General features: G+C 37.7%; 10 protein-coding genes across 10 annotated transcripts; 3 read left to right on the forward strand and 7 right to left on the reverse strand. All coding sequences in view use genetic code 12, as the record gives it.

Moving 5' to 3' along the window:
• Window positions 1–652: 652 nt before the first annotated feature.
• DASC09_005380 (TLC domain-containing protein) lies at window positions 653–1,528 on the reverse strand (the record flags this gene model as incomplete). The annotated part of the gene is made up of 1 exon (XM_064994141.1): window positions 653–1,528. The coding sequence occupies one exon, from the start codon at window positions 1,526–1,528 to the stop codon at window positions 653–655; it is 876 nt and encodes a 291-aa protein (XP_064850213.1).
• A 785-nt stretch (window positions 1,529–2,313) lies between these two features.
• DASC09_005390 (uncharacterized protein) lies at window positions 2,314–3,912 on the reverse strand (the record flags this gene model as incomplete). Its single annotated transcript, XM_064994142.1, has 1 exon — window positions 2,314–3,912. The coding sequence occupies one exon, from the start codon at window positions 3,910–3,912 to the stop codon at window positions 2,314–2,316; it is 1,599 nt and encodes a 532-aa protein (XP_064850214.1).
• Window positions 3,913–4,144: 232 nt separating this feature from the next.
• NOP19 (Nop19p) lies at window positions 4,145–4,741 on the reverse strand (the record flags this gene model as incomplete). Its single annotated transcript, XM_064994143.1, has 1 exon — window positions 4,145–4,741. The coding sequence occupies one exon, from the start codon at window positions 4,739–4,741 to the stop codon at window positions 4,145–4,147; it is 597 nt and encodes a 198-aa protein (XP_064850215.1).
• Window positions 4,742–5,150: 409 nt separating this feature from the next.
• On the forward strand, window positions 5,151–10,415 carry DASC09_005410 (Hos4 protein; the record flags this gene model as incomplete). Its single annotated transcript, XM_064994144.1, has 1 exon — window positions 5,151–10,415. One exon carries the CDS (start codon window positions 5,151–5,153, stop codon window positions 10,413–10,415), a length of 5,265 nt encoding a protein of 1,754 aa, XP_064850216.1.
• Window positions 10,416–10,986: 571 nt separating this feature from the next.
• On the reverse strand, window positions 10,987–11,467 carry HSP10 (Hsp10p; the record flags this gene model as incomplete). Its single annotated transcript, XM_064994145.1, has 2 exons — window positions 10,987–11,304; window positions 11,465–11,467. 2 exons carry the CDS (start codon window positions 11,465–11,467, stop codon window positions 10,987–10,989), a joined length of 321 nt encoding a protein of 106 aa, XP_064850217.1.
• Window positions 11,468–11,842: 375 nt separating this feature from the next.
• On the reverse strand, window positions 11,843–12,254 carry DASC09_005430 (uncharacterized protein; the record flags this gene model as incomplete). The annotated part of the gene is made up of 2 exons (XM_064994146.1): window positions 11,843–12,094; window positions 12,237–12,254. The coding sequence occupies 2 exons, from the start codon at window positions 12,252–12,254 to the stop codon at window positions 11,843–11,845; spliced, it is 270 nt and encodes an 89-aa protein (XP_064850218.1).
• A 950-nt stretch (window positions 12,255–13,204) lies between these two features.
• DASC09_005440 (glycoside hydrolase family 5 protein) lies at window positions 13,205–14,857 on the forward strand (the record flags this gene model as incomplete). The annotated part of the gene is made up of 1 exon (XM_064994147.1): window positions 13,205–14,857. One exon carries the CDS (start codon window positions 13,205–13,207, stop codon window positions 14,855–14,857), a length of 1,653 nt encoding a protein of 550 aa, XP_064850219.1.
• A 498-nt stretch (window positions 14,858–15,355) lies between these two features.
• Window positions 15,356–16,618, reverse strand: DASC09_005450 (uncharacterized protein; the record flags this gene model as incomplete). The annotated part of the gene is made up of 1 exon (XM_064994148.1): window positions 15,356–16,618. The coding sequence occupies one exon, from the start codon at window positions 16,616–16,618 to the stop codon at window positions 15,356–15,358; it is 1,263 nt and encodes a 420-aa protein (XP_064850220.1).
• A 1,346-nt stretch (window positions 16,619–17,964) lies between these two features.
• On the forward strand, window positions 17,965–19,977 carry HEL1 (E3 ubiquitin-protein ligase HEL1; the record flags this gene model as incomplete). Its single annotated transcript, XM_064994149.1, has 1 exon — window positions 17,965–19,977. The coding sequence occupies one exon, from the start codon at window positions 17,965–17,967 to the stop codon at window positions 19,975–19,977; it is 2,013 nt and encodes a 670-aa protein (XP_064850221.1).
• Window positions 19,978–20,349: 372 nt separating this feature from the next.
• Window positions 20,350–21,918, reverse strand: ARP4 (Arp4p; the record flags this gene model as incomplete). Its single annotated transcript, XM_064994150.1, has 1 exon — window positions 20,350–21,918. The coding sequence occupies one exon, from the start codon at window positions 21,916–21,918 to the stop codon at window positions 20,350–20,352; it is 1,569 nt and encodes a 522-aa protein (XP_064850222.1).
• Between the last annotated feature and the right edge of the window lie 684 nt (window positions 21,919–22,602).

The raw sequence follows: 22,602 nt of genomic DNA on the forward strand, positions 1-22,602 counted from the left end.
CCAATTATCATCACGTCATAGAGGTTTGAATCCATTTAATTTCGGCCCGAGGTTATTCAATTTTTTTGTATTGCTCCATGGAGTCAGAGGAAGATTTTTGGATGCCTTCCTCATATTTTTAATTTTGGCTTCTTATTTTTTATACTTTTAATGAAAGTGAAACACTGAAAAAAAAAAAAAAAGGCTATCAAACGTGTAGAAATTGCAAAAGATTGTATCCAGATTATACTTGATTTTTCTGGGAAACCTTTTGTAACAACAACAACAACAACAGAACAAAAAAAAGGGAAAGGTGTATAAGAATAAATCAATATCAATATGTGTCAAACTTTCACTCTCTAATCATTTTTTTGTTATCAATTAATCGATAAGAATTCTCAGATCAAAGAAAAACCTCGGTGTCTGAAAATTTAAATGGGAGTGACTGATCTCCATGTACTTCATGCACCATCAAAATATCTACGAGTAAACAATCGGAAATGATATATATTATTTATTGGTAAAAAATTGAAAAGGATATTATTATAAGTTTCATCATATTATTATCAGAGCCCAGGTTCTACTGGAGACGATATAGAATTTATCCTTTTTTCTTTTTTTCTTTTTTTTTTTTTTTCTCAGTTAAAAGTATTATAAGATTCACCAATGTTTCTTATTGATCCTTTTTTTCAGAGTTTTTTGGTGACGACTTACCCTTTGAAGCCATTTTTTTAGCAATTCTCACCATTTTCTTGAACCAAAACAAATTCAAGACGTCCAAAGAGAAATTCAAACCCACAACAATCGATGCAACGATTTGCTCGATGGACGTCAAGTCATTCCATTGGTTACACAACAAACACATGACCAAATAGATGGCGTAGAAACCCCAAATGATTCTGACACTGAAAAAACTCAACATCAACAACAACCCATTGACGACATTCAATGTGGTGGAAGATAACCAACCTTTGGCTCCCTTAGAGTTGGCAATGAACCAGTTGATATTGACAAATGGCGAACTAGCTTCAAAGATCAAGAATCTTGGGACCCAGTATTGGAAGAACGGCATGAAAGTGGTGGAAAACACAAACAAACTGGCCACGGCATGAAGGAGAAATTCAAACCCGAAAAGATCAAAGTACTTCAAACAAACCAAAAGATCCCAAATGAAGTAACCAACGGTGATCGAGGACACAAAAGTATGGGAGTAATCGTAACCTAAAAGTTGGTTATCATTGAGCACGGTGGAACAGAAGAGCCAAATACAGGCCCCAATGGAAATGATTGCCTGAATCATGGCAATGATATGGATATCGAAATTCAATTTCAATTTACGTTGTTTCGGATCGGATGAGGAAACAAGGCAAGTATAAATTGAGCCAAAGCAGACTCTGCCAATCACAGGGCAGAACAAGAAAAGCATGTTGTAAAAAACGAAAGAATAAAGGACTTCATGAGCATGAGTGGCGAATATTGTTTCTGATCCAAGGTAATTGGCAAGCCATTCTGGACGTAATGATTGGGAGAAGGTCTCGAGTGAGCTCATCTTTGGACGGTTTATTGGTAACTAACGTCGGAAGTGAGAATTGTCGGGTGGTTGATAGAAAAACAAGGTGAAATTTGGCGTTATGCTTGCCCTATGATGATTATCTATTACTTGAATGTTAATAATCGTTACACATGTCGGGCAGTTTGATACTGGAACCTCCACTTTTTACCAATTGGGGGATAAAAAAAAAAAAAAAAAAATATTACTGTTGTTTGTTGTACCACTGCACTGGTAACAAGCGATAGGCACACGGGGCGTGTGCTGGCCGTATTACAATCATGATCATTCAACTATCCTGTGTAACAGACAGACACTTCAGCAACGAGGTTAGTGCGATGCTCGGGTTGCTAATAGGCCCTTGATAGCAAAGTACTGGGCTACACTTTATATTCTATCATTGAAGTTACTTGTCTTTATTTTTTAGAAAGAGTAACCCAGGGGTTGGATCAGTTTTGTTCTTTCTCAAAGACACAACTAGGTGGGACCTTTCTTTTATTTCTATGGTAAATTTTTACAATTGTTAATACACGCTTATTTATTTCGTTAATATCATTAACTAATCTTGTAATATATATATGTATATATGTTTGGTTGTCGCCAAATAATATATTTTTTTTATTTTCTGGATCATTAACCCAATTGGGTGATATTCTACGAGTTTCTGATATCATTTCATCAATTTGCAATACAGATGATGATTCAGATAAATCATGTACAATGTAAATAGATAACCAAAAACTTTTTATATTTATCAAAAAATCATCACCACTTAACAGTTTCACTCAAATGGAATCTTGGTACGTAAACTCTCCATTCTTGAACTTATGGAATGTTTGTTCTAAAACCTCCAGAGTCTTGTCAAACTCCTCATTGATAACATCGTTGTCCCACTGGGCTAACGGGTCTTTTCTTCCCTTTGTGGCTAACGGAAACACTTGGTCGACAAAATCTTGTTTAAGAAGGTTCCATGGGGAGTAATGAAACCCAAGATTATTTCCAGTTTTCCCCACCAAATCCTCTTCCCATTTTCGTTGGATCTCTTTGGATGGAAGCTTCGTAGCCCCACTCCAAACACCAGCGATGGCAACATTAGAAGTTTCAATTGCAAGCCATTTCATAGAGGAAATTTTGACCCCAGAAAACGCCAATGTTGGATCATCAATGGCAAAAATGTGCTGATACAACCCTTCGAGTCTAGACGTGCTGGAGCCAGACTTGCTGTCACCGGCAGATATTGAAACTAATTGACGTCCGTTATTGTCCTTTGGAAGAAATGGATAATGCCAATGATACCCAGTGGAAAAGATAACCTTATCGATATCATCAACAATCGAACCATCGGCGAATTCGATTTTCTTATTTTCTGTATCGAATTTCAGAATCCCGGGTTTGTTAATGATCCCTTTGGTTTCAGCAGCACGGTCCAACCAAGGGAATACCGCCGGAGTTTTTTCTGGGGTACCATAATTACGACGAGAAATATAAGTCTTGTTGGCCACTGGAGCAACATATTGTAAAATATCAATGGAACTTAAACTACCACCAACAAATAATACGTTTTTACCCCGGTATGGTTCTGGGCTTCTCCATGCTTTGTTGTGGATAATGCTATCCGGATAAGCAAGCTCGTATTCCCCAAGACCAGGAACAAATGGAACAAATGGCACAGAATAATGTCCCAGAGCAACAAGAACCGCATCGAATTTCTCACTGTACCATTCATCTTTATTAGAGGTCTGGTTATAACGACGCAACACAAGTTCCCATTGAGAATCTTTTTTGGAGATCGATTCCACTTGGGTCAAGAATCTAACGAGTTTTCTCAAATCATAGGTGTCTGAAAACTTGTGGAGGGTTGCCAGAAGTTTCTTATAGTTTGCTAGCGGGTTGATTTCAGACTCAAACCCGTCATTGTGCTGCAAATCGTCATTTTCAAACATCGAAAACCTCAAAAAAGGTTTTGGGACGTTGGTGAAAAGTCCATCGTAGACCGCACTACGAGACCATTGAAGAGTATCATCTATATGGGTTGTAATGATTGGATGAGACTCATCGGCGTGCTCAATAATTTTCTGGTGGTCTGAATCAAGCTGCTCCCAGTTTTGCGGATGGATTTGGTCGGCATCGTGGTAAGTACCGCTTGCAAGGAATTGTTTTGGAGGCAATCCGCTATCCGGATGGTCAATTTTGGTGTTCCAAATGCCTCCAATGTCATCTTGTTGTTCAAATATCACGATCTTCTCAAATGCTGGGAGATCAGGCAAGGCTGAACCACTGTACTCTCCGTCGCGCGAGGTATGTAAGAATTCATAAGCGGCAGAAAGCCCTGCTGGGCCTGCTCCGATGATGGCAATTGATTTTATGGAAGGAAGTGGGTCCATTACTGAGTAAATGTATGATAGTTTATAATGGTGGCACGTTAGTAAGAAATAACAGACAGAAACCGTTGGAGGCATGTATATATATATATATATATATACATCACCAGGGATGCCTCCCCCGAATTACGTAATTTTCTGTGGAGCTTTGACATATCACTGTGGCAGCACGCTACCTTTTCTAATGGATACAATGTATATTATAATAGATAAGAGATAATAGTTAACTCCGCCACTACTTCCTGTTCTTCTTCACCTTGCCAAACATCACATTGGCAGTCTTCTTCTTGGTCGACCTCTGGTCTCTTAAATCCCTGTCATGATCACTGTCACTCTCATCATCGCCATCGTTATGGTTCATCACTTTTTTACTGCGTGCACCTGATCGATCAGCTTTTTGCAAAGGATTATTATTATTAATATTCTCCCGGACTTTCCGTACGTTATCCTTCCGCAATTTGTTCTTCAATGATTGCATACTCTTGGAATCCCCGGCCACCGCCTGGAGTTTCTTCTCCGTGGCCCGTATGGCATCGTACTTTCCAGTGTCACTTCGTACTTTCAATGTTTTTCTATTCTTGATATGATCATCTATAGTGTTGATATTCATTTCCTTACTGTCTTCCAAGTTTAACCCAGACCCCGAACTAATGATCGGTAGCTTGAAGAAGTCTGAGAACGCCGACTCTTCACTACGGTTCTTGTTGTTGTTACTAGAATCCTGCTTCAATGGCTGGAGCCATCCCATCACTTTTTTATTACTTTGTCCCACAGAAATGAGGAAATCATTCTGAAGGCCTTGCTTCTCCTGGATTATCTGTCTGTTATTCATATTCTGCTCCTTTGTGTCTTCTAATCATCCATCATCGCCATCTCATCGCCGTTAATGTAATTTTTTGAATTAAAAAAAAAAAAAAAAAATCGATCGATCGCTGACAGTGGGGGGTAACGTGCGGGTAAACCACCGTTCACAGCCAGAAATTTTTGATGGGAAAACCAAAATTTATTACCACAAACTCAGTGATTACAATTGCTTAATCATCGCCCATCAATCAATTCCAGGAATTGCTAAAGGATTGTTGTCATCTGTGTTGCACGGACTGCATCCCTTCCATATCATAACAATAGAATTGCTCGAAATCTCTCAAATAAAGCTATAATAACACAAAACAGAAATCCATGCTTCTATTATATCATTCACTACAGCTTTAATCAAATACAAACATTACAAACATAACAATATGGCTGGTGGTGAGTATAATAAAAAAGACCACTACAAGCCTTATTCTTCTTCGTATCATCCATCATATTCGAATAAGAACGGGGGAATTAGAGAAGACAAGAGAAGTGGAAATGGGCCATCTCCAGGGTTGAGACCTTATTCTAGTGCATCTCCATCAGGCTCGTTCTATGGACAGAAGAGATCAATGTTTCCAAAACCTCAAGGAGGTAGTCATTATTCTGGCTCGAGCTATGTCGGTAATGGCTCTGGTAGTGGAGGAACAGGAGCAGGAGCAGGAGGAGGAGCAGTGGGAGGAGGAGGAGGAGGAGGGGGAGGCCCAATGTTTCCGAAAAAAAGATACAATAATACTTATACTCCCTATAATCCAAACCGATCCAGAAGTGGAGGCTCAGTGTACATTAGTGATGCCAACAAGTCGAGAAATAATAACAGGGAGGATGATGTGTACTACAGTGGTAAATCATACGAGTCTCAACAACGAAGAGATTATCTGAAAGACTCCAATGAGTATGGCTCTAGAAGATACGATAGTTATAGAAAAGATGATTACCGAGATCCGTATCAAAAGAAGCAACATGATTGGGAAATAAGCGGTCAGAAAACTTCGCCAGAACCAGTAATACCGACAAAAGGTCCTTCTGATACGAAACTAAAGGATGATAAGAAGAAACCAACAACAACTGCTGAAATTAAACAAGACACAGAGAAAATAAATGAAGTGCCAGTGGAGAAGTCAGCTAGTGAGGAAAAGCCTCAACAGATTGCTACTGAGAAGAAACCAAATGAAATTATTGAAAAAAAGAAAGTCGAAGAACCAGTGAAGCAATCTTCTGCCACCAAAAACATCAACGATTTAAAAAAACATTCGATTTCTTCAGCTTCCAAAGATCACTCAAAAAAGAATTTGAAAACTAGTGATTCCTCTGCAGGGAAATTGGAAGGGAAAAAATCGACTAATGATCATGAAAAGGACATAAATTCCAAAGATCGTGGGAGTTCAGATTCAAAGAAAGAAAAATTTGGTACGGTGAAACTAAAAAGTCTGACAGACACTAATGGGTCTAATAAGCATAGGTCTAAGAGTATCAGTAATGCCCTGGGGCAAAATACTTCAAAGATTTCAAAAATGGATAAAAAGGACAAGCAAAAGGATTCAGACCCAATGGAGAAAAAGAAACAGAAAGTGAAAGAAGTGGTCAAGAAGTTTGAATTAAATAAGGATCCAAAGAAGAAGCATAGTCTTTTCAAGGATACATCTAGTTCAAGTTCTAGTGCTCATTCAAGTCTGAATTCCAAAACGAAAACCACTTCCAGTAAAAAAAGTGAATTGTTCAAAAATCCATCTAACAGTCCAGAAAGTAAGAAAGCTAAATCAACAGAGCCTGTAAAAAAGCATACTGGTTCCAGTCTTTTCAAATCAGAAGAGAAATCTAGCAAAAGTGACGCTCCTACTATTAAACCCAAGATTAGAATTCCCGACGATGAAGAGGAAACGGAAATGGAAAATCATTCTATTGAAAAATCCAAACCTGGTGAAAAGGAAAAAAATCAACGAAAAGATTCTGGCGATCACAAAGAGACAGGTCTTCACAAGGAGAAAAAAAAAAGTGACGAGCATAAAAAGAAAGCAACGACTGAAGAAATAAAACCAGAAGGAATGAAACCACATACTTCTATGGAGAAACATTCAATGGTGAATAATGATAAAGTTGATAATGATAAAAGTACAGAAAATTTGGAAAAGCTATCAGTGCAGCTGAGACCGACGTCCAAAGATGAAGCTAACTCTAATTCTACATCAAATACAGAGAAGGTGAATAATGATAAAAATTCTAATGCTAAAAATGACGAGCAAGTAAATATTGTTAACAAGGCCGCTAAGCACGGGGAGAAAAGTAAAATTCACGGTGATGGGAAGAAGAATCATGATTCGGAAAAGTCTAAAGTGGAAGATATTGAAATGCCCGTTAGAGACACTAGAAACGATATTCAGAAGAGTGAACTTATGAAGAATGACAAGCATAGTGATCAAATAATTAATCATGATAAAGATGATGATAAAAAAAACAATTACAAAAAAGTTGATGACAAACGTGATGATAAGAATAATGATGATGAATACAATGAAAATGATAATGCTTTGAAGCCCAAAGTTACAACTCCTATTGAAAACAATAGCAAGACCATTACAAATGATGAGGAATTGAACAATAACGAGATGCAACCATCAACCAACAAAACCCATAAAGATGATAACCATGAACCTTTAGTGAGTCCACTTCGGTCAAACTCATATATTGAGGGACAGCGCTCTTCTCCTCTCAGCGAGATAAACTCTTCGCAGGATCATGTTTCTGCTGATGAAAGCCAAAATAACGATGCGGAAGAAGACTACAGTGGTGACGAGACTTTCATGCCTTCCGTTTCAAGATCAAGAAAAATCAGTCTCGAATTAGAAGCTCGTGGCGAAGAGGATTTAGAACAATTATCAGATATTGATAGAGATGATTATCCACACAATGGTGAAGATGATTCTGATACTGAAACCGTTATTGCTGACTATCCCCCAAAATCTAGAAGGGGAAGAGGTAGATTGGTGAGAAAATCTGAATATGAAACTTCAAGCCGTGGTGACGCAGAATCCTCTCGCTCCAGAGAACGGCCGAAGAAACCAAGCAGTAATAGCCGAAGTGCTAGCGGGAACCGTCAATTTAGTTCTCAAAAGAAAACTAGAACTGGCCGTGATGCCAGTGGTAGATCTAAATTACAAAGAGCTTGCGACAAGGGTAAATTTGAGATTGCCGAGGAATTGCTTGAGGAAGGTGCCGATGTTAATGATACAGATTATGCTGGGAACTCTTCGCTACACGAAGCTGCTTTGAAAGGGCATTATCGACTTGCTAAGTTGTTGATTGACTATGGTGCTGATGTTAACATGCAATCAGGCCCAGAAGATTTGGATACTCCTCTTATTGATGCGGCAGCAAATGGCCATTATGACGTGGTTGAACTATTATTGGAAAATGGTGCTAATCCGAATATCTGCAATGCCCTTAAAGAGAATGTCTATGAATTATTGAAAGACTCTGATGACCCTGAAAGCCGAGGTGTTCTCAAACAAGTTCTTAAAAAACGAGAAGAATTCAAGGATGTTGATCCTGTCCTGGGTGAAGATGATGGCATGGCCACTAATGATACAAATCACAGAAATGACTTATTTTGGATGGACCTCACCTCACGTTCTGGCAGAAATGAAATTTATAAGAAGACGGCCGAAGGTGATTACGCTTTTGTTGGAAAATACTTATCTGGAGGAGGTTCTGCTGATACAGATACTCTTATTATTGCCTCAAGGCATGGCCATTTGGATATTGTGAGTATCTTGCTAGGTTTTGGTGCAGAAGTCAATGGTATTGCTGAAGATGGCTCGACTGCCTTGATGCATGCTGTTGGAAGGCTGCATTTGGACATTGTAAAGTTGTTATTGGACAGTGGGGCTGATCCTTCAATGAGAAGAGAATCTGACGGCAAGAACTCTGTTCAACTTTCCCAGGAGAGTGAACTAATGGATTCCGAAGAGGTTGCACTATTAAAGGAGAAAATGCCAGGATCACGACAAAAATCGGTGGTTGATGAAAATGATTCTAAGAAAAAGGAGAGTAAGAAAAGAAGCGCCACCCCAATGGAAAGAAGTGATTCAAGTAATAGTAATAATGGTCAGAAGATAAAGAAGAGAAAGCAAGAATTCAAGAGCAAAAAAGAGGAATCCTCTGGAAAATCTCTTAGTACCGAGCCAAAGCACAAAGAGCCTGAACCTGATGTTAAAAAACCACATGCTGTGGATGGTGAAAAGAGGCTGAATAATGTTGACAAAGTTAAAAAGGTTTCTAATTTGGAGAAATCGTCAAAATTCAAGGAACGGAAGACCAATATTATCAAGGATGTCCAGATGAAAACTTCTAAGTTATTCAGTGGTGCTAGTGATGAAAAGGATACTGAAAAGCCTAATGTCCAGCTGAAAACTTCTAAGTTATTCAGTGGTGCTAGTGATGAAAAGGATGTTGAAAAGCCTAATGTCCAGCTGAAAACTTCTAAGTTATTCAGTGGTGCTAATGATGAAAAGGATGTTGAAAAGCCTAATGTCCAGATGAAAACTTCTAAGTTATTCAGTAGTGCTAGTGATGAAAAGGATACTGAAAAACACAATGCGGATTCTAAGAAGGTCACTGACATTGAGAGAAATGATGAAAAAAAGAATAGTATTCCTCTTGAGAAGTTAGTTGTCAAGATTGAAAAAAAGACTGCTGAGAAATCAGATTCGAACAAGAAAGAAGCTTATGAACAGCAGAAGGCCGAAAAGATTAAAGCCAGGCAACAAGCGGTATTACTTCAAATTTCTCAAGCGGAAAAGGAACGTGAGAAAGAGCGGGAATTACAAAGATTACGTGAAGCAGAGCAGCGTAAAAAGGATGAAGAGGAGGCGATCAGAAAGGAAAAAATCCATCAAGAACAACTCGCGGAGGAAAAGAAGCAAAAAGAGATTGCCACTAAGCGGAAGATTAGAGAAAACTATCCTTATTGTTTACAGACTATTGATTTCTATGATTATGATTGCTTTGATGACTTAGAAGAGGATGTTAAAACTCAACTTAGGGAAAGAGTTTTGAAATATTTACCATTATATTATATTGAAATCAATGGGGAAAAATGGGTGGTTGATTTACAAATCAACTTGTTAACTGGTTTGACCAATATTTATGATAAGTTCCCAAACTTGAATGATGATAAGATGGTTGTTAAAGATCACCAACAAGAGAAATTGTGGAGTTTTTTCAGTTCGATTTTGATGAGGAATTTGAGTGATTATAATCCTCAGTTTTTTGGATCATCGTCGTCATCATCATCAAAAAGTACCGGGGCATTATTACCAGTGAAGAGATTTTCTATGGAAAAGAAGTTGGAAGCGTTGACCAATGAGGGGAAAAAATTCCAATCTTTGATGCTTTGTTGGGTGAAATTGTCTTTGGTAGAATCGGAAATTTTCAGCAAGAATGAATTCCTTGCAAAGGTGCCGGGAAATCTTGTGGAAATTGATCAGACCTTTTTAGAAAACGTTCCAATAATGGAATCTGTGGAGACTCAGGGTGCTGCTGAGACGATTTGTGAATCAAAGCATATTATTGCTGATAATTTGCCAAGAAGATTTCGCGGACGTCCTAAAGTGTTGGATGTGGTTAATGCAACAAAGAAGAATATGTGGTGATATAGTATAGACTATTTAAAAGAGGAAAATGTTTAATTAAATTTTACCTGTTTTTTGAGGGGTTGTTTCCCATTAATTTTTTTAGTTTCAAAAGGACTTTGTTACTTTTTCATGTTTATTTATTTATTATTATTATTATTATTATTATTATTTTATTTCTTATTATTATTATTTTATTTCTTATTATTTTTCATTTTATTTATTTATAATACTGGGTGGTTATATGTTAATATATTATTCTATTGGGAGACAATTTTAATTGAGACCATGTAAAGTTAACTTGATAATGTTAATATTTGAACTCAGTAGAAATAGAATATTTAATTTAAATTCAGGATATAAGAGATAAAAAAGAAGATTACAATGATGGTTTGCAAAGATATGTGACAATAAATTCATTCATATTATATCTATATACAGGAATCACAAATTAATATTGTTCCATTTTTCCCCATCCATTACCAGTATTACAATGGTGAATATTGGATGCAACAATGGCGCCATTTTTATTAATTTCTTTTGAAATCATTTTCATCTCTCTCTCTTTTTTTTTTTATTGTTATCGTTTCGTTCAAGCATCATTGTTGATCTTGGCCAAGATTTCATGGTCTCTGAAGATAAAGAATTCTTCTTCACCAACCTTAACGGATTGACCACCGAAAGATGGGATCAAAATCTCGTCACCGGTCTTGACGGAAGTTGGGACAACCTTACCATCAGGACCAGAGATCCCTGGGCCGGCGCTAATCACGGTAGCTTGGGACAATTTAGGCAAGTTCTTTTCAGGCAAGTAGATCCCGTTGGCGGTCTTGGAGGCGGCCTTGGCTCTTTGGACGAGGATTCTGTCGAACAATGGTTGCAAAGCTTTAACGGACTTGAGAGCGGTGGACTAAAGGGAAAAAAAAAGCAGCAATGTTAGTATATTTATTTATATATACATATATTGACAGACACAGAGGTCAAGTCAGCCCCGATCGGCAGATGGGGTGATGATTGATTGTGATATAGATAGGATATATCATCATTGAGGACAGAGACGCCAGACATACCATTTTTAGTAAGAGAGTTGGTGGTGTTGGTTTGATGGTGATAGGATATTGGAATGACGAATAACGAATTTTTTCTTTCGATTTCCCCAATTTTTTTTTTATTTTTTTTTCGAACTTTCCAGAACAGCCGGCGCGGAGGTTGCGGTGCACACGCGCGCACACCGTACCGGAGGGCAAATACACGTGATGAAGCGACATATCCACTGAGATGGTATACCAAAATGTAGCTGTCGTTGGATATAAAGTGGATACACACACCCTTCCTTCCTTTGAAAATAGGGCATCATTCTCTTTTGCGGTACATCGTATCGATCTTTTTCTTGCACACTGCTGGGTTGATGTAGAAACCTCAACTTTTCAGGATTCGATCTCCTTACCTCACTGTATTTTCTCAGCTGGATTTTCAACGACATAGTAGTTAAGCACTACTGAAATCATTTGACTTACTGTCAAGAAGATATCTTTATTTTCAAACGGCTCGGTTCTAGGGTACTTGAATCCATTCTTACGAACAATTCTTTCCACAAAGGCATTGCACTGTCTGGGATCAAGAGACGGGCTTGGGTTGGATGGAACCTCTCTTGGCGATGGTTTGCAAAATTGAAACTCATGGTGACAAGCCGAACTTCGCTATTTGTGTTGATTTTCCTCTTCTAGCTACTATGTGATGATCTTGGAGAACTTATGCTGTTCCTATATAGAGGAAAGTGTGATTGATATTTGTTAAAAATTGAAAACCCCATTGAAAATTGGTCACATCGTAGATGCGTACTTCTGCAGAAAAGAACATATTAAACATTATAAAGGGTATCTATACCCTTTGAAAGCCCAAAAAATAATTTATAGTATACGCGACACAGTCATGATTGTAGCGAGGTGTAAGTTACAGTTCCTGGACTACTCATGCTGTTGTTATTATTATTATTATTATTATTATTGTTGTTATTATGTCATTGAGCACTCGGGCTTAATTGTATATATTTTTTGGCTGCACTGCTGTTGACAGGAAACAATGCCTCCGTACATTGATTGTACTGCTGCAAAGTTTCTTATTAGAGACTCCGGCAACTGGCTTAAGCCTTGGGCCAATCCCAGCTGTTGTTGGTTTCTACCCTTTGACAGCCACCCACCGCGAAAAACAAAACAACACAAAACAGAACAGAACTGAATTTTTTTTGCAGCATCGTTTACTTAAGAGTTTAAAGAGTTTACAGGAGAAAAAATAATGGTACGGTATCCAATGGAACATACCAATATTCAGAGATAATGGTGATGGAATAGTGAGACAAACAAAATTAATTAATTACTCCCTCATTAACGTAACGTCATCATTCATGGAAAAATTTTCCTTTGGTTTTTGCTGATTTTTCCGTCCTCGTTTCTCACGAATGTTTATGTTGTGTGTGCTGGCACCCCCCGTATACCGGTGTTTATTTGTTTTTTGTTTTTGTTTTTGTTTTTGTTTTCGCGCTGCAGCAGCACACGGGACTTGTTTCCTTCCAACATGCCATGCCTCACGTATATATATAAACTTGTTCAATTCCTCAACTCTGCAGTGTCTCACCTTGGGCTAATTAAATTCATCTAAGACAGCAGGATCTTGATCTATATTACTTTCCTTATCCAGTCAGTTAACATTTCTACACTCATTCTCGGAAATTACTTAAAACAAAACATAAATCAAGAGTGTCAAAGTTTCATCCTGATTTTCCCCCAACTTATCTCATATATTCAGGCCAAATGACAATCTCTCCACTAGCTACCATACTATTTGCTTTCAGCTTGCTAGCGTTCCGGGCTATTGATGCCTACCCAGTTCCCACAGCTCGCCCTGCTGCCAATCCAGCTCTAGATAAAAGAGACGAAACAACCACCATATACAAGTACACCTCGACTGATGTGCAAACCATCATCGAGAAGATACACGCTACTCCTCTTGCTACGCCATCTTCCGATGCTTTATCATTATCTTTGGCGGTCTCTCTTATATTAGCCACAGAGTCATCGAGTACTACCACTTTAATTTCTTCATCTTCCTCTTCCTCTTGGTCTTCCTCCTTTACCACCACTACATCTTCCTCTTCCTCTTCCTCTTCCTCTTCCTCTTCCTCTTCCTCTTCCTCTTCCTCTGTATCATCATCATCATCATCATCATCATCATCATCATCATCATCATCATCATCTTCTTCTTCTTCTTCTTCTTCTTCTTCTTCTTCGTCTTCGTCTTCCACTTCCACTTCCGTCACTTCTTCCTCTACAAGTTCAACTGCTACCTCAACATCCTCGTCAGGGTATTATAACTGGCCCAAAAACGGTATTCAAGGGGTCAATCTTGGTGGTTGGTTAGTATTGGAACCATGGATCAACACTGATTTGTTTTCCACAGATAACTTTCCAGATAACGACATCCCTTCTGATGAATTCAATTTTTGCGAGACCCTTGGAGATAATGCCACTGATCTTCTTGAATCTCATTACAGTTCCTGGATCACCGCCGACGATTTCACTAAAATGAAGCTGTACGGGTTGAACGCCGTGAGAATCCCTATTGGTTACTGGGCGTACGAACTTATGAGCACTGATAAGTACTACAAAGGGAGTCAAGATGCGTATCTTGAGAAAGCCATCGGTTGGGCTAAGGATAACGGCATGTACGTGCTTATTGACCTTCATGGCACTCCAGGATCCCAGAATGGTTACGACTCATCTGGCCACAAGAATTACCACGATTGGGATGGGTATGATAACAAGAACAAAACCATTGATATTTTACAAAAGATTTTTGAGAAGTATGGTGGTGAAACCTACAAGGATGTGGTCATTGGTATTGAATTGGTGAACGAGCCATTAATTGGTGGTGATGGTGGGGTCGAACAAAGTTGGGTCAGTGGACTTTATTCCGATGTCATTGATAATGTCAGAAGCAACTCCAGTATTGCTCAGAATATTGTGTTGCATGATGGTTATATGTACCAAGGTGCTTGGAGCAACGAGGCTTATAACGATGATGATGTTATCTATGATACTCATATGTACATGTTGTATGACTCCGGTTATATTGCCAAAGATTTTGATGAAAAAATTGAGCAGGTTTGCACTTGGGGTGACGAGATTGCCACTCTTTCATACAAAGAATTTGTTGGAGAATTCACTGCTGCCTGGGACTCAAATAGTTCTTCTATCTACACTGAAAAGATTGCTAAGTGGGGTGATAGTGATAAAGTCAATATTAGAAAGTTTGTCGAAGCACAATTTACCGCTTTTGAAAAGAGTTATGGTTGGTTCTTCTGGAATTGGAAAATGGGTAATTCTGATCAATGGAATTTCCAAATTTTGGTGGAGAATGACATCATTCCTCAGCCATTGAGTGATAGAAAATACACAACTTGTTAAATGATCCGACTACAAACTCAGAAGCTGGTCTTTTTTATTTTCTTTTTTATTAACATGTTCTAGGGTTATTCTTTTCGTGTATTTTTAGTTAGGTTTTTTTTTTCTTTGAAGTGTGTTCAAGTTTTAATTATTTTTTTTTTTTTTTCAGTTGTTCAATTATAGACTTTTCTTTTTCTTTTTCTCTTTCTCAAATGGACTCACTTTAATTTTAGTTTTAATTTTTTCTTTTTCTCTTTCTTTGGTTTTTACCATTTTAAAATGGTTTGCTTTAATGTTTAGTTTAATAAATGATGTTAATTAATGTGCAAATAAAGATGAAGCTATAGAAAAAAAAAAAAAATCCCAAAAATAAAAAAACAAACATCAGAAGAATTGAAGGAGTTTACAAAATAATAAAGCGAATTGAAAAGCAAAAGAAAATGACTGGAAAAATAAACAATAATAACAACTGAATTGAAAAAATAAACAATAATAACAATTGAATTGAAAAAATAATGATCATTGTATCACAATATCAGTATGTTGTTGTTGGTTGAACTGCGATTGGGCAACCCCAATCTCGTTGTTATCCATTTGGAAATGAACATACGCACTTTGCAAGAATGCCGAACCAAGCTCAAAATAATCAGAAGTCGACTGCTCGAGCCCAAAAACACATGTCTCATAGTTCTTGTTGGTTACCAAAGGAGTAGCGTTTATAACGACGTTATTGAAGGGAACGGTAATCGTGGTATTTCCCCCGAATATGAATTCAAAATCCGGCCCGGTAGCATCACAAGCAATAACGTACGAATCATAAAATGGATCGTAAGTACCGTACTTGTTACCAATGTTTTCAAATACTGCTTTTGGAACCGCAATTCTTTTGTTGGCGGATGTGATTTTCGCAGGATACTTTTGTCCCGTTAACTGAGTGTTGTTGAAGCGAATACCATCGAGATCAAAGTACATTGATGAGCCGTATTCCCCAAGCCCTGATCTGTGGGTCAATGGCAAATATGTTAAACTGTCGCCTGCGAACTTAGTTTTATCAATTCCACCAATGATCATTTCCCCACCAGAAGTATCAGATTTGCTTTCCAAAAAGATTGAGTACGACAGCTTTTCAATCAATGAGTTGGATTTCATGATATTTAAGAGATTGGTATAAGAAAATGACGAAGCTCCCAAAGATTGACTCGATTCACTGCTCTGAGGGCCCATCCCAAGCACGCTATACTCAAGATCACTCTCTGTAGCAAGGGCAAGCATCGTACTATCAACTAGATGGAACGTCCCGTTGTTGTCCATGATCTGGAAAGTGTCATATCCCCAAGAACCGGTTGCAGAAAGCTCATCTTTGGTAAGTTTTGTGTCGAACTTTCCTGGAACCTTGACTAAACTTTTGGAGTACTTGGTATTGAATTTGGTGAGTTTCGGGATGAATGATGTCGAGGATCTGATCACCACATCACCACTGTCGGTATCGAGAATCAATGGCATCTTTCTTCCGTGGGATCCCACCTTGGCTTCGGCTAAAAAATAATTCCCGCTTTGAAATAATGGTACTTGAATATACCCGACGTTGGTACCATCGTCCAGCAGCAGCCTTTTGTGCACCATGGTGGTAAAATCGACCGGTTGATAGCTCATGGTTTGTTCAATTGTCAATTCAGTTCGATTACTCACTTGCACACCATGTACTGCTGGTAAAGGCATTGCAATGACATTAGCTAAGAGTGTGGAGACCACTGCTAACAAAATTTGGTTGGAAAAAAGCATCTTTTTTTGCAAAAAAATTTGGGGTAACGCAAAATATCTTAATCTTTTTTTTTTCTGTCTCTTCAAATGGGATTATATTGTTCCATTTATTTGTTTTGCAAATATATAATTAACTGCATGTGGTCCGTAATTTGCCATGTTGGGGCTGACATTGTGCGCAAAATGCGCCGCATCCATTTCCATGGTGGGGAATTTGAATGGAGAGATGTCACCACTAATACCATTTATCCCCAATCAATATTATTGAGGATAAATTTAGAAGCAATGTTACTATTATATAATAGTAATTATAAAAAAATATAGACCAACAATTTGGTATTTTTTGGGAAAAAAAATATCCACCGAACCTGGGACTCGAACCCAGAATCTCCTGATTAGAAGTCAGACGCCCTAACCAATTAGGCTAGCCCGGCTTTGTTGATTATTCAATGTTAAAAACAAATGCGCCAAAATAAACATTTAAGTACCGGCATTTTGGTATATAAAACCAAAAGATCCGCCATGCTGGTATATAAAGTTGATAGCGATCCTCCAAACTGGTATATTCACATCATCCAAATCATGTTAGAGCTCTAACGAAGGTGAGACTAGGCGATTAAGTGGGTTGATATCTTGTATATCATATTAAAATCACAATTACTTATTTTAGGGCTTAAAACTGTTGGATCACAACTGTTTTGATCTCTGTTAGGAAAGTTCATTATATGAGCATTGGACTTTATTGTTCAAATGATCGTTAATTAATTCCAAATACTTTTTAAAGAATTAGGCAAAGGCCCTCCCGCTACATAATTCAGTAATTGCTTACGAAAAAAGGTGATTATTAAACCAGATGTGGAGAATTATAATTAACTTTCCTGTGTATATTCAAATAGCGAAGAGAGTTGATCTTGTTCGTCAACAGAGAAATCTAACTATATCAGAGAAAATTCCAATGATTTTTAGCAATGTCCCAGTTTACCGTTGTCCTCTATTTCTCTTGTCATTATTATGTCCCTATCACTGCTATTTTCTATGCGGCATCTGATTCCTACAATTCTCCTCCTCATTATATGGATAGATTTTTCCAAAAGCATAGCGAAAAAAGCACTTATTGAAGGATAATATATAACAACCTGAACTATCCAAACCCATATTACAGAAAAATAATAATCTTAATATAACCACCCGTAATCTGGCATAAATGTACTATAGTAAAAAGAATTCCGGATCATCCGCACGTGACGGTACATGTCAATTTTGTGATGTGATTTGAATGGCGTTTTTTCTTTGTTCCGTACAACACAGGAATCAGTCTCATCAGCACTTGTGCACTCAGTATTGGAAGAATAAGATACTCGCATAGGATGTCTGGCGACGTAACTGACGAAGAATACGATTTCGATGATGAAATCTCGTTTGAATACGAAGATGACGATGATATGTTTGAAATGGAAGATGCGGAAAATGAGAATATGTTCTCCAAAGCAAGCACCGCCGATGAGAAGTCTCCTTCTAATCTGAACTCTGCCGGAGTTGTTGGTATGACCAGCAGTAAGGACTCTGCCTTATTCTCAATTTCTAACAATGACAATATTAAGAGAGACTTGTACTCCTACAACTGTTTTACTACCCTCCAGTTTTTCCAAAAAGTATTGGTGGGCCAAGCCAAAGATATCTCTCAAATTTTGAATTTATCAGTCAATCAGGTGCTATATCTATTACTATATTTCAATTGGAATTCAGAAAAGCTCATGGAAAAATATATGGATCAATATGATAAGTTATTGGTGGAAACAGGAATCACAAAGTTTAATGAAGATAAGAACCAGAATCCAAATGACACCCTTGGTGTTTTGCGATACCAGAAAGATGATTGGTATTGTCCAGTTTGTTGTGAGGATGCAGTTACCGGGGAGAAGCAGTTTTCATTACGATGCGGTCATTCCTTTTGTGAAAAGTGCTATCAACGATATGTTACTGGGGAAATTTTAAAGGGAACCTTAGTTCGATGCCCCGAATATAAATGTCCAGTGGCATTGCAACTTGAAGATTTTGATACTTTGTTCCATGAAAACCCCAATGTTTTGAGAGATAAGATGCCTCTGAAGCAAAAAAAATCAAAGCAAAAGACTAACAAAAAAAAGAGAAAATTGAGACGCTTTCATCCAGTATCATTCGGTGTTTTTGTTGGCGATCATACTGATTCTGAAGATTCGAATTCTTCCGATGAGGACGAAAATGACAATACTTCAAACCGCTCAGAAGACGATAGAGATCAAGGGATGGTTGAGAATAACTTCTATGAGGAAGATGATGAAAGTGACAGAGAGGGATTTATCGAACTTGTGAAGGAACAAAGCAATATACTAAATTATTCTGTTAAAGTGGATTACATAAAACAGATAGCGAAGAAATACATTGAAGCACACAAGAATCTACATTGGTGCCCGGCTCCAGATTGCCCCGCATTGATTCAAGTGAATGATTATATTCCAAGCAAAGAGGAATTGGCAACCAAAATCACCCATTTGCCCATTGTTTCATGTTTACAAAGTCATACATTTTGCCTCAATTGTAATTATGAAAATCATTATCCAGTGCCCTGCAGTGTCGTTGAAAGATGGGTACAGAAGTGCTCTAATGATTCGGAAACCGCCAATTGGATTAATCTTAACACTAAACAATGTACAAAGTGTGAGAATCCAATTGAGAAGAATGGTGGATGCAACCATATGACATGCAGTAAATGTGGGTTTGAATTTTGCTGGATTTGTTCGGGTCCTTGGAAGTCTCATGGTAGTCAATATTATAGCTGTAACAGATTCGATGACGCTGAGTCTGTTCAGGCAAGAGACAAGAACAATAATCTTAAGAAAAACTATAAAAAATACTTGCACTTTTTCGACAGATTTCAGGCCCATCAAGTCTCTATTAACAAAGATTGCAAAGTTTATGAGAAAATCTCTGATAAAATCAAGTCTCTACAAAAAAGCCAGGGAATCAGTTGGATGGAAGGTCAATTTTTGAAGAATTCTATCTCAACTTTGGTCAAGGCAAGATCAACATTGCAATGGTCGTATGTGTTTTCTTATTATTTGAAGGATAATAAGACCAATTCTGCGTTAATCTTTGAAGAAAACCAAACGAGTTTGAGCAATGCCGTTGAAGATTTGTCTCAACTATTCAATATTCGAAATGCCCAAAAAATCATTGCCCAAAGAGTTCAATTCATTCAGAAACAACGGTTCTGTGTATCGAGACAGTTGAGTTTAATTAGCTGTGTTGAAGAAGGGCTATCAAATGGTTCTTTTGCTTTTGATGTCAACATTGATGATGACAATATTTCCCAAGTTAAGAGGAAAAAAGACAAGAAGTAACATCGCTGAATTCCCTCCCCCTTCCTTCTTTCTCCCTGTACAGTACGTAATATGAGTTTTTTTTTCGTTCCTATTTCTATGATACCGATGATGATTAGTTTTGATGTTTCAATATATGTCTATAATATATGTATCAATGTACTATTTTATTCTGCTGCACCTTTTTATCAGTATCTATTTTTTTTTTTTTAAAAAGAATAAGACATTTAGCTTTTATTGCTTTAATAATAATATACACCAGCCAGTGAGGAAAAAAAAAAAAAGAAAAAGTTAGACATTACAAAGTGACACAATAATATATATATATATAAAAAAAAAAAAAAAGAAAAAAATTGAATAACAAACACCATTAAAGTTGAACGCGCAAGCAGATTATCTGAAACGTTCAGTGATTAATCTTTCACCACCAACTTCTTCATACTCTTGCTTACTAACCCATAATTGATGGAAAATACCCAAACTCGACAATATACTACCACCAATCCAATTTTGATATTTTCTCTCGCTGGTATTACCACTAGCGTGGATTCTAATCTTCAATCCTGGATTGGTGTCGCCCAAGTCTTTGAAGAGTCGATCAGTGAGCCCTGGCACTAATGATGTTGCTCCAGTGACAACAATGTTATGGGCCACTTGTTGACGGATATCAACATCAAGAGCAGAGATAGTTTTGTTGATAAGACTAGAAAGACCAGCAACCTTAGCATTTTTTGAGGCAGCACTGGAGTTCGAAGGTTTATTGTTATTATTGGTGCCTGTACCATCGGAGGCCACGGGGCCGCCCTCAGAATACTCTGCAGTGTCTTCCTTCTTTTTACCACGTTTCAAAGGAACGTAATCGTTATTGATGTCTAACTCGTCCAATTCACCGTTTTCACCGGTGGACCAGTCGAAATCATCATCGTGATGGTACTCAGGGTGTTTTTTCCAGAAATTGATAAAATTGGTTGGCTCAAATAAAGAATTGGCAATGTTGTAGCGCTCGTCACCAAACTCTACTTGTAAACCATTTGGCAACTCAAAATATCTCGACTGGTAGTCGAATTTCGACGAGTCAGAAATAGGAGTTTCCGGAACCACAATCAATGACTCTTTCATCTCGTTATAAATTCTTTGATTTTCAAATTCTTTGAATGATTCTGTGATATTTTCTGGCACTAAGCTACTGGTTTGGAATTGTGGCTCCACTTTTTGCTTGGCTTGTAATTGCTCTAATGAATATTTCGTAAAGGTTCTAGAGTTAATTTGGAATCTAGGAATCAAATCAATTCCTCGCTGCATAAATGAGCATCTTAATTGTGCATCCAAAAATCCCCCACCGTAATGAGTTTTCATGGTGTTTTTACTCAAACACATACCATCAAGAACCGGGGTGACACTAGTGACGTTGTGACCGATATCCACAATCAAAGAGTTTGGCCTACCGGCAGCAAACGCGGTACAGGATGGTGCTTTACCCAAATAAAAACCCGGGGTTTTGAAAAATTCCAAAAACACTTCTAAAGACTTGAGTTTATTAACTTTGGTATTCCACACTGGTTCGGTCATGAATACTGGTTGTTCTTCAATGTCGGCGTTTAAGTTATTGAACAAGTAATCGAACATTTCAATGGCTGCGTCCCAATCCTCAATTATCTCGTCGTGTATGATCGGTTTGATTTGGGTTTGTGATCGAGGCACATGTATCGATTCATCACCAAAATATGTGTATTCTCTTCTTTTGTAGTTGGTTTTGTAGGTGATACTCGCATAATCGAGAGCGGTGTCCTCTACCAAATCTCCTTTCTTTTGTTCATTGTACCCGTAATAAGACGGAATTACGTATCTTGGTGAGTCTTCTCCAGCATAACCAGCCCTGGTGGAAAAAGATCCAGCATCCAAGACCACGGCACCAACTTCATCACCACCATAAACCTGAGGGGCATTCGTAGTAGCCGACATGTGTTTATTAACGTTATTTATTTGTTCCGATCAAATACTCCTGACCTTCTGATAGACCTGGGTTGAATATCACGGTGCTTTGTTTGTATAATGCCCGAAAATTTGCCCTTCGTGATTGTTTTTGGTGGTGAGAGCTTCCGTGCCGGTGTTACATAACCTGCATAGAAATTTCAACAACATGTAAACAAATAGGTTAGGTGATTCAAAAGATGCTATACAATGGGAATACTTCACTTAAAAGACATGACAATTCCCAATCGATACAATGGAGTAGGCTTAAAATCCACTGAACTATTTTCAAGGCAGATTGGAGGACCCTATAGCGTTGAAAAGCAATATTCTGAGTTTATCCTCAGATTGTAGATAATAGCCCCACATGACTTCTCTCAGAAGAAAACTTTAGACGTCATTGAAAAGACGAAACGTTCAAATTAAAGTAAAACCATAATAAAGGCGAATGAAGGCGAAAAAAATATGAAATGAAATGAAACAAACAACAAAAACAAAAACAAGGATATTTCTGAGCAATGCAAGAAAATGTCAAAATAATGTGTGACTTTAAAAATAAAACAACGAATCAAAGTTCACAAAACAAACTCTAGAAAAATAAATCATTATAGGAAGTAAATCATTAAAAAAAAAAAAAGCAAGCTATAGTGCAAAAAATCGAAAAACGCAACGAGA

Source organism: Saccharomycopsis crataegensis (assembly GCF_037102585.1).
Source record: "Saccharomycopsis crataegensis DNA, jcf7180000000072, whole genome shotgun sequence".
NCBI classification, from domain to species: Eukaryota; Fungi; Ascomycota; class Saccharomycetes; order Ascoideales; family Saccharomycopsidaceae; genus Saccharomycopsis; species Saccharomycopsis crataegensis.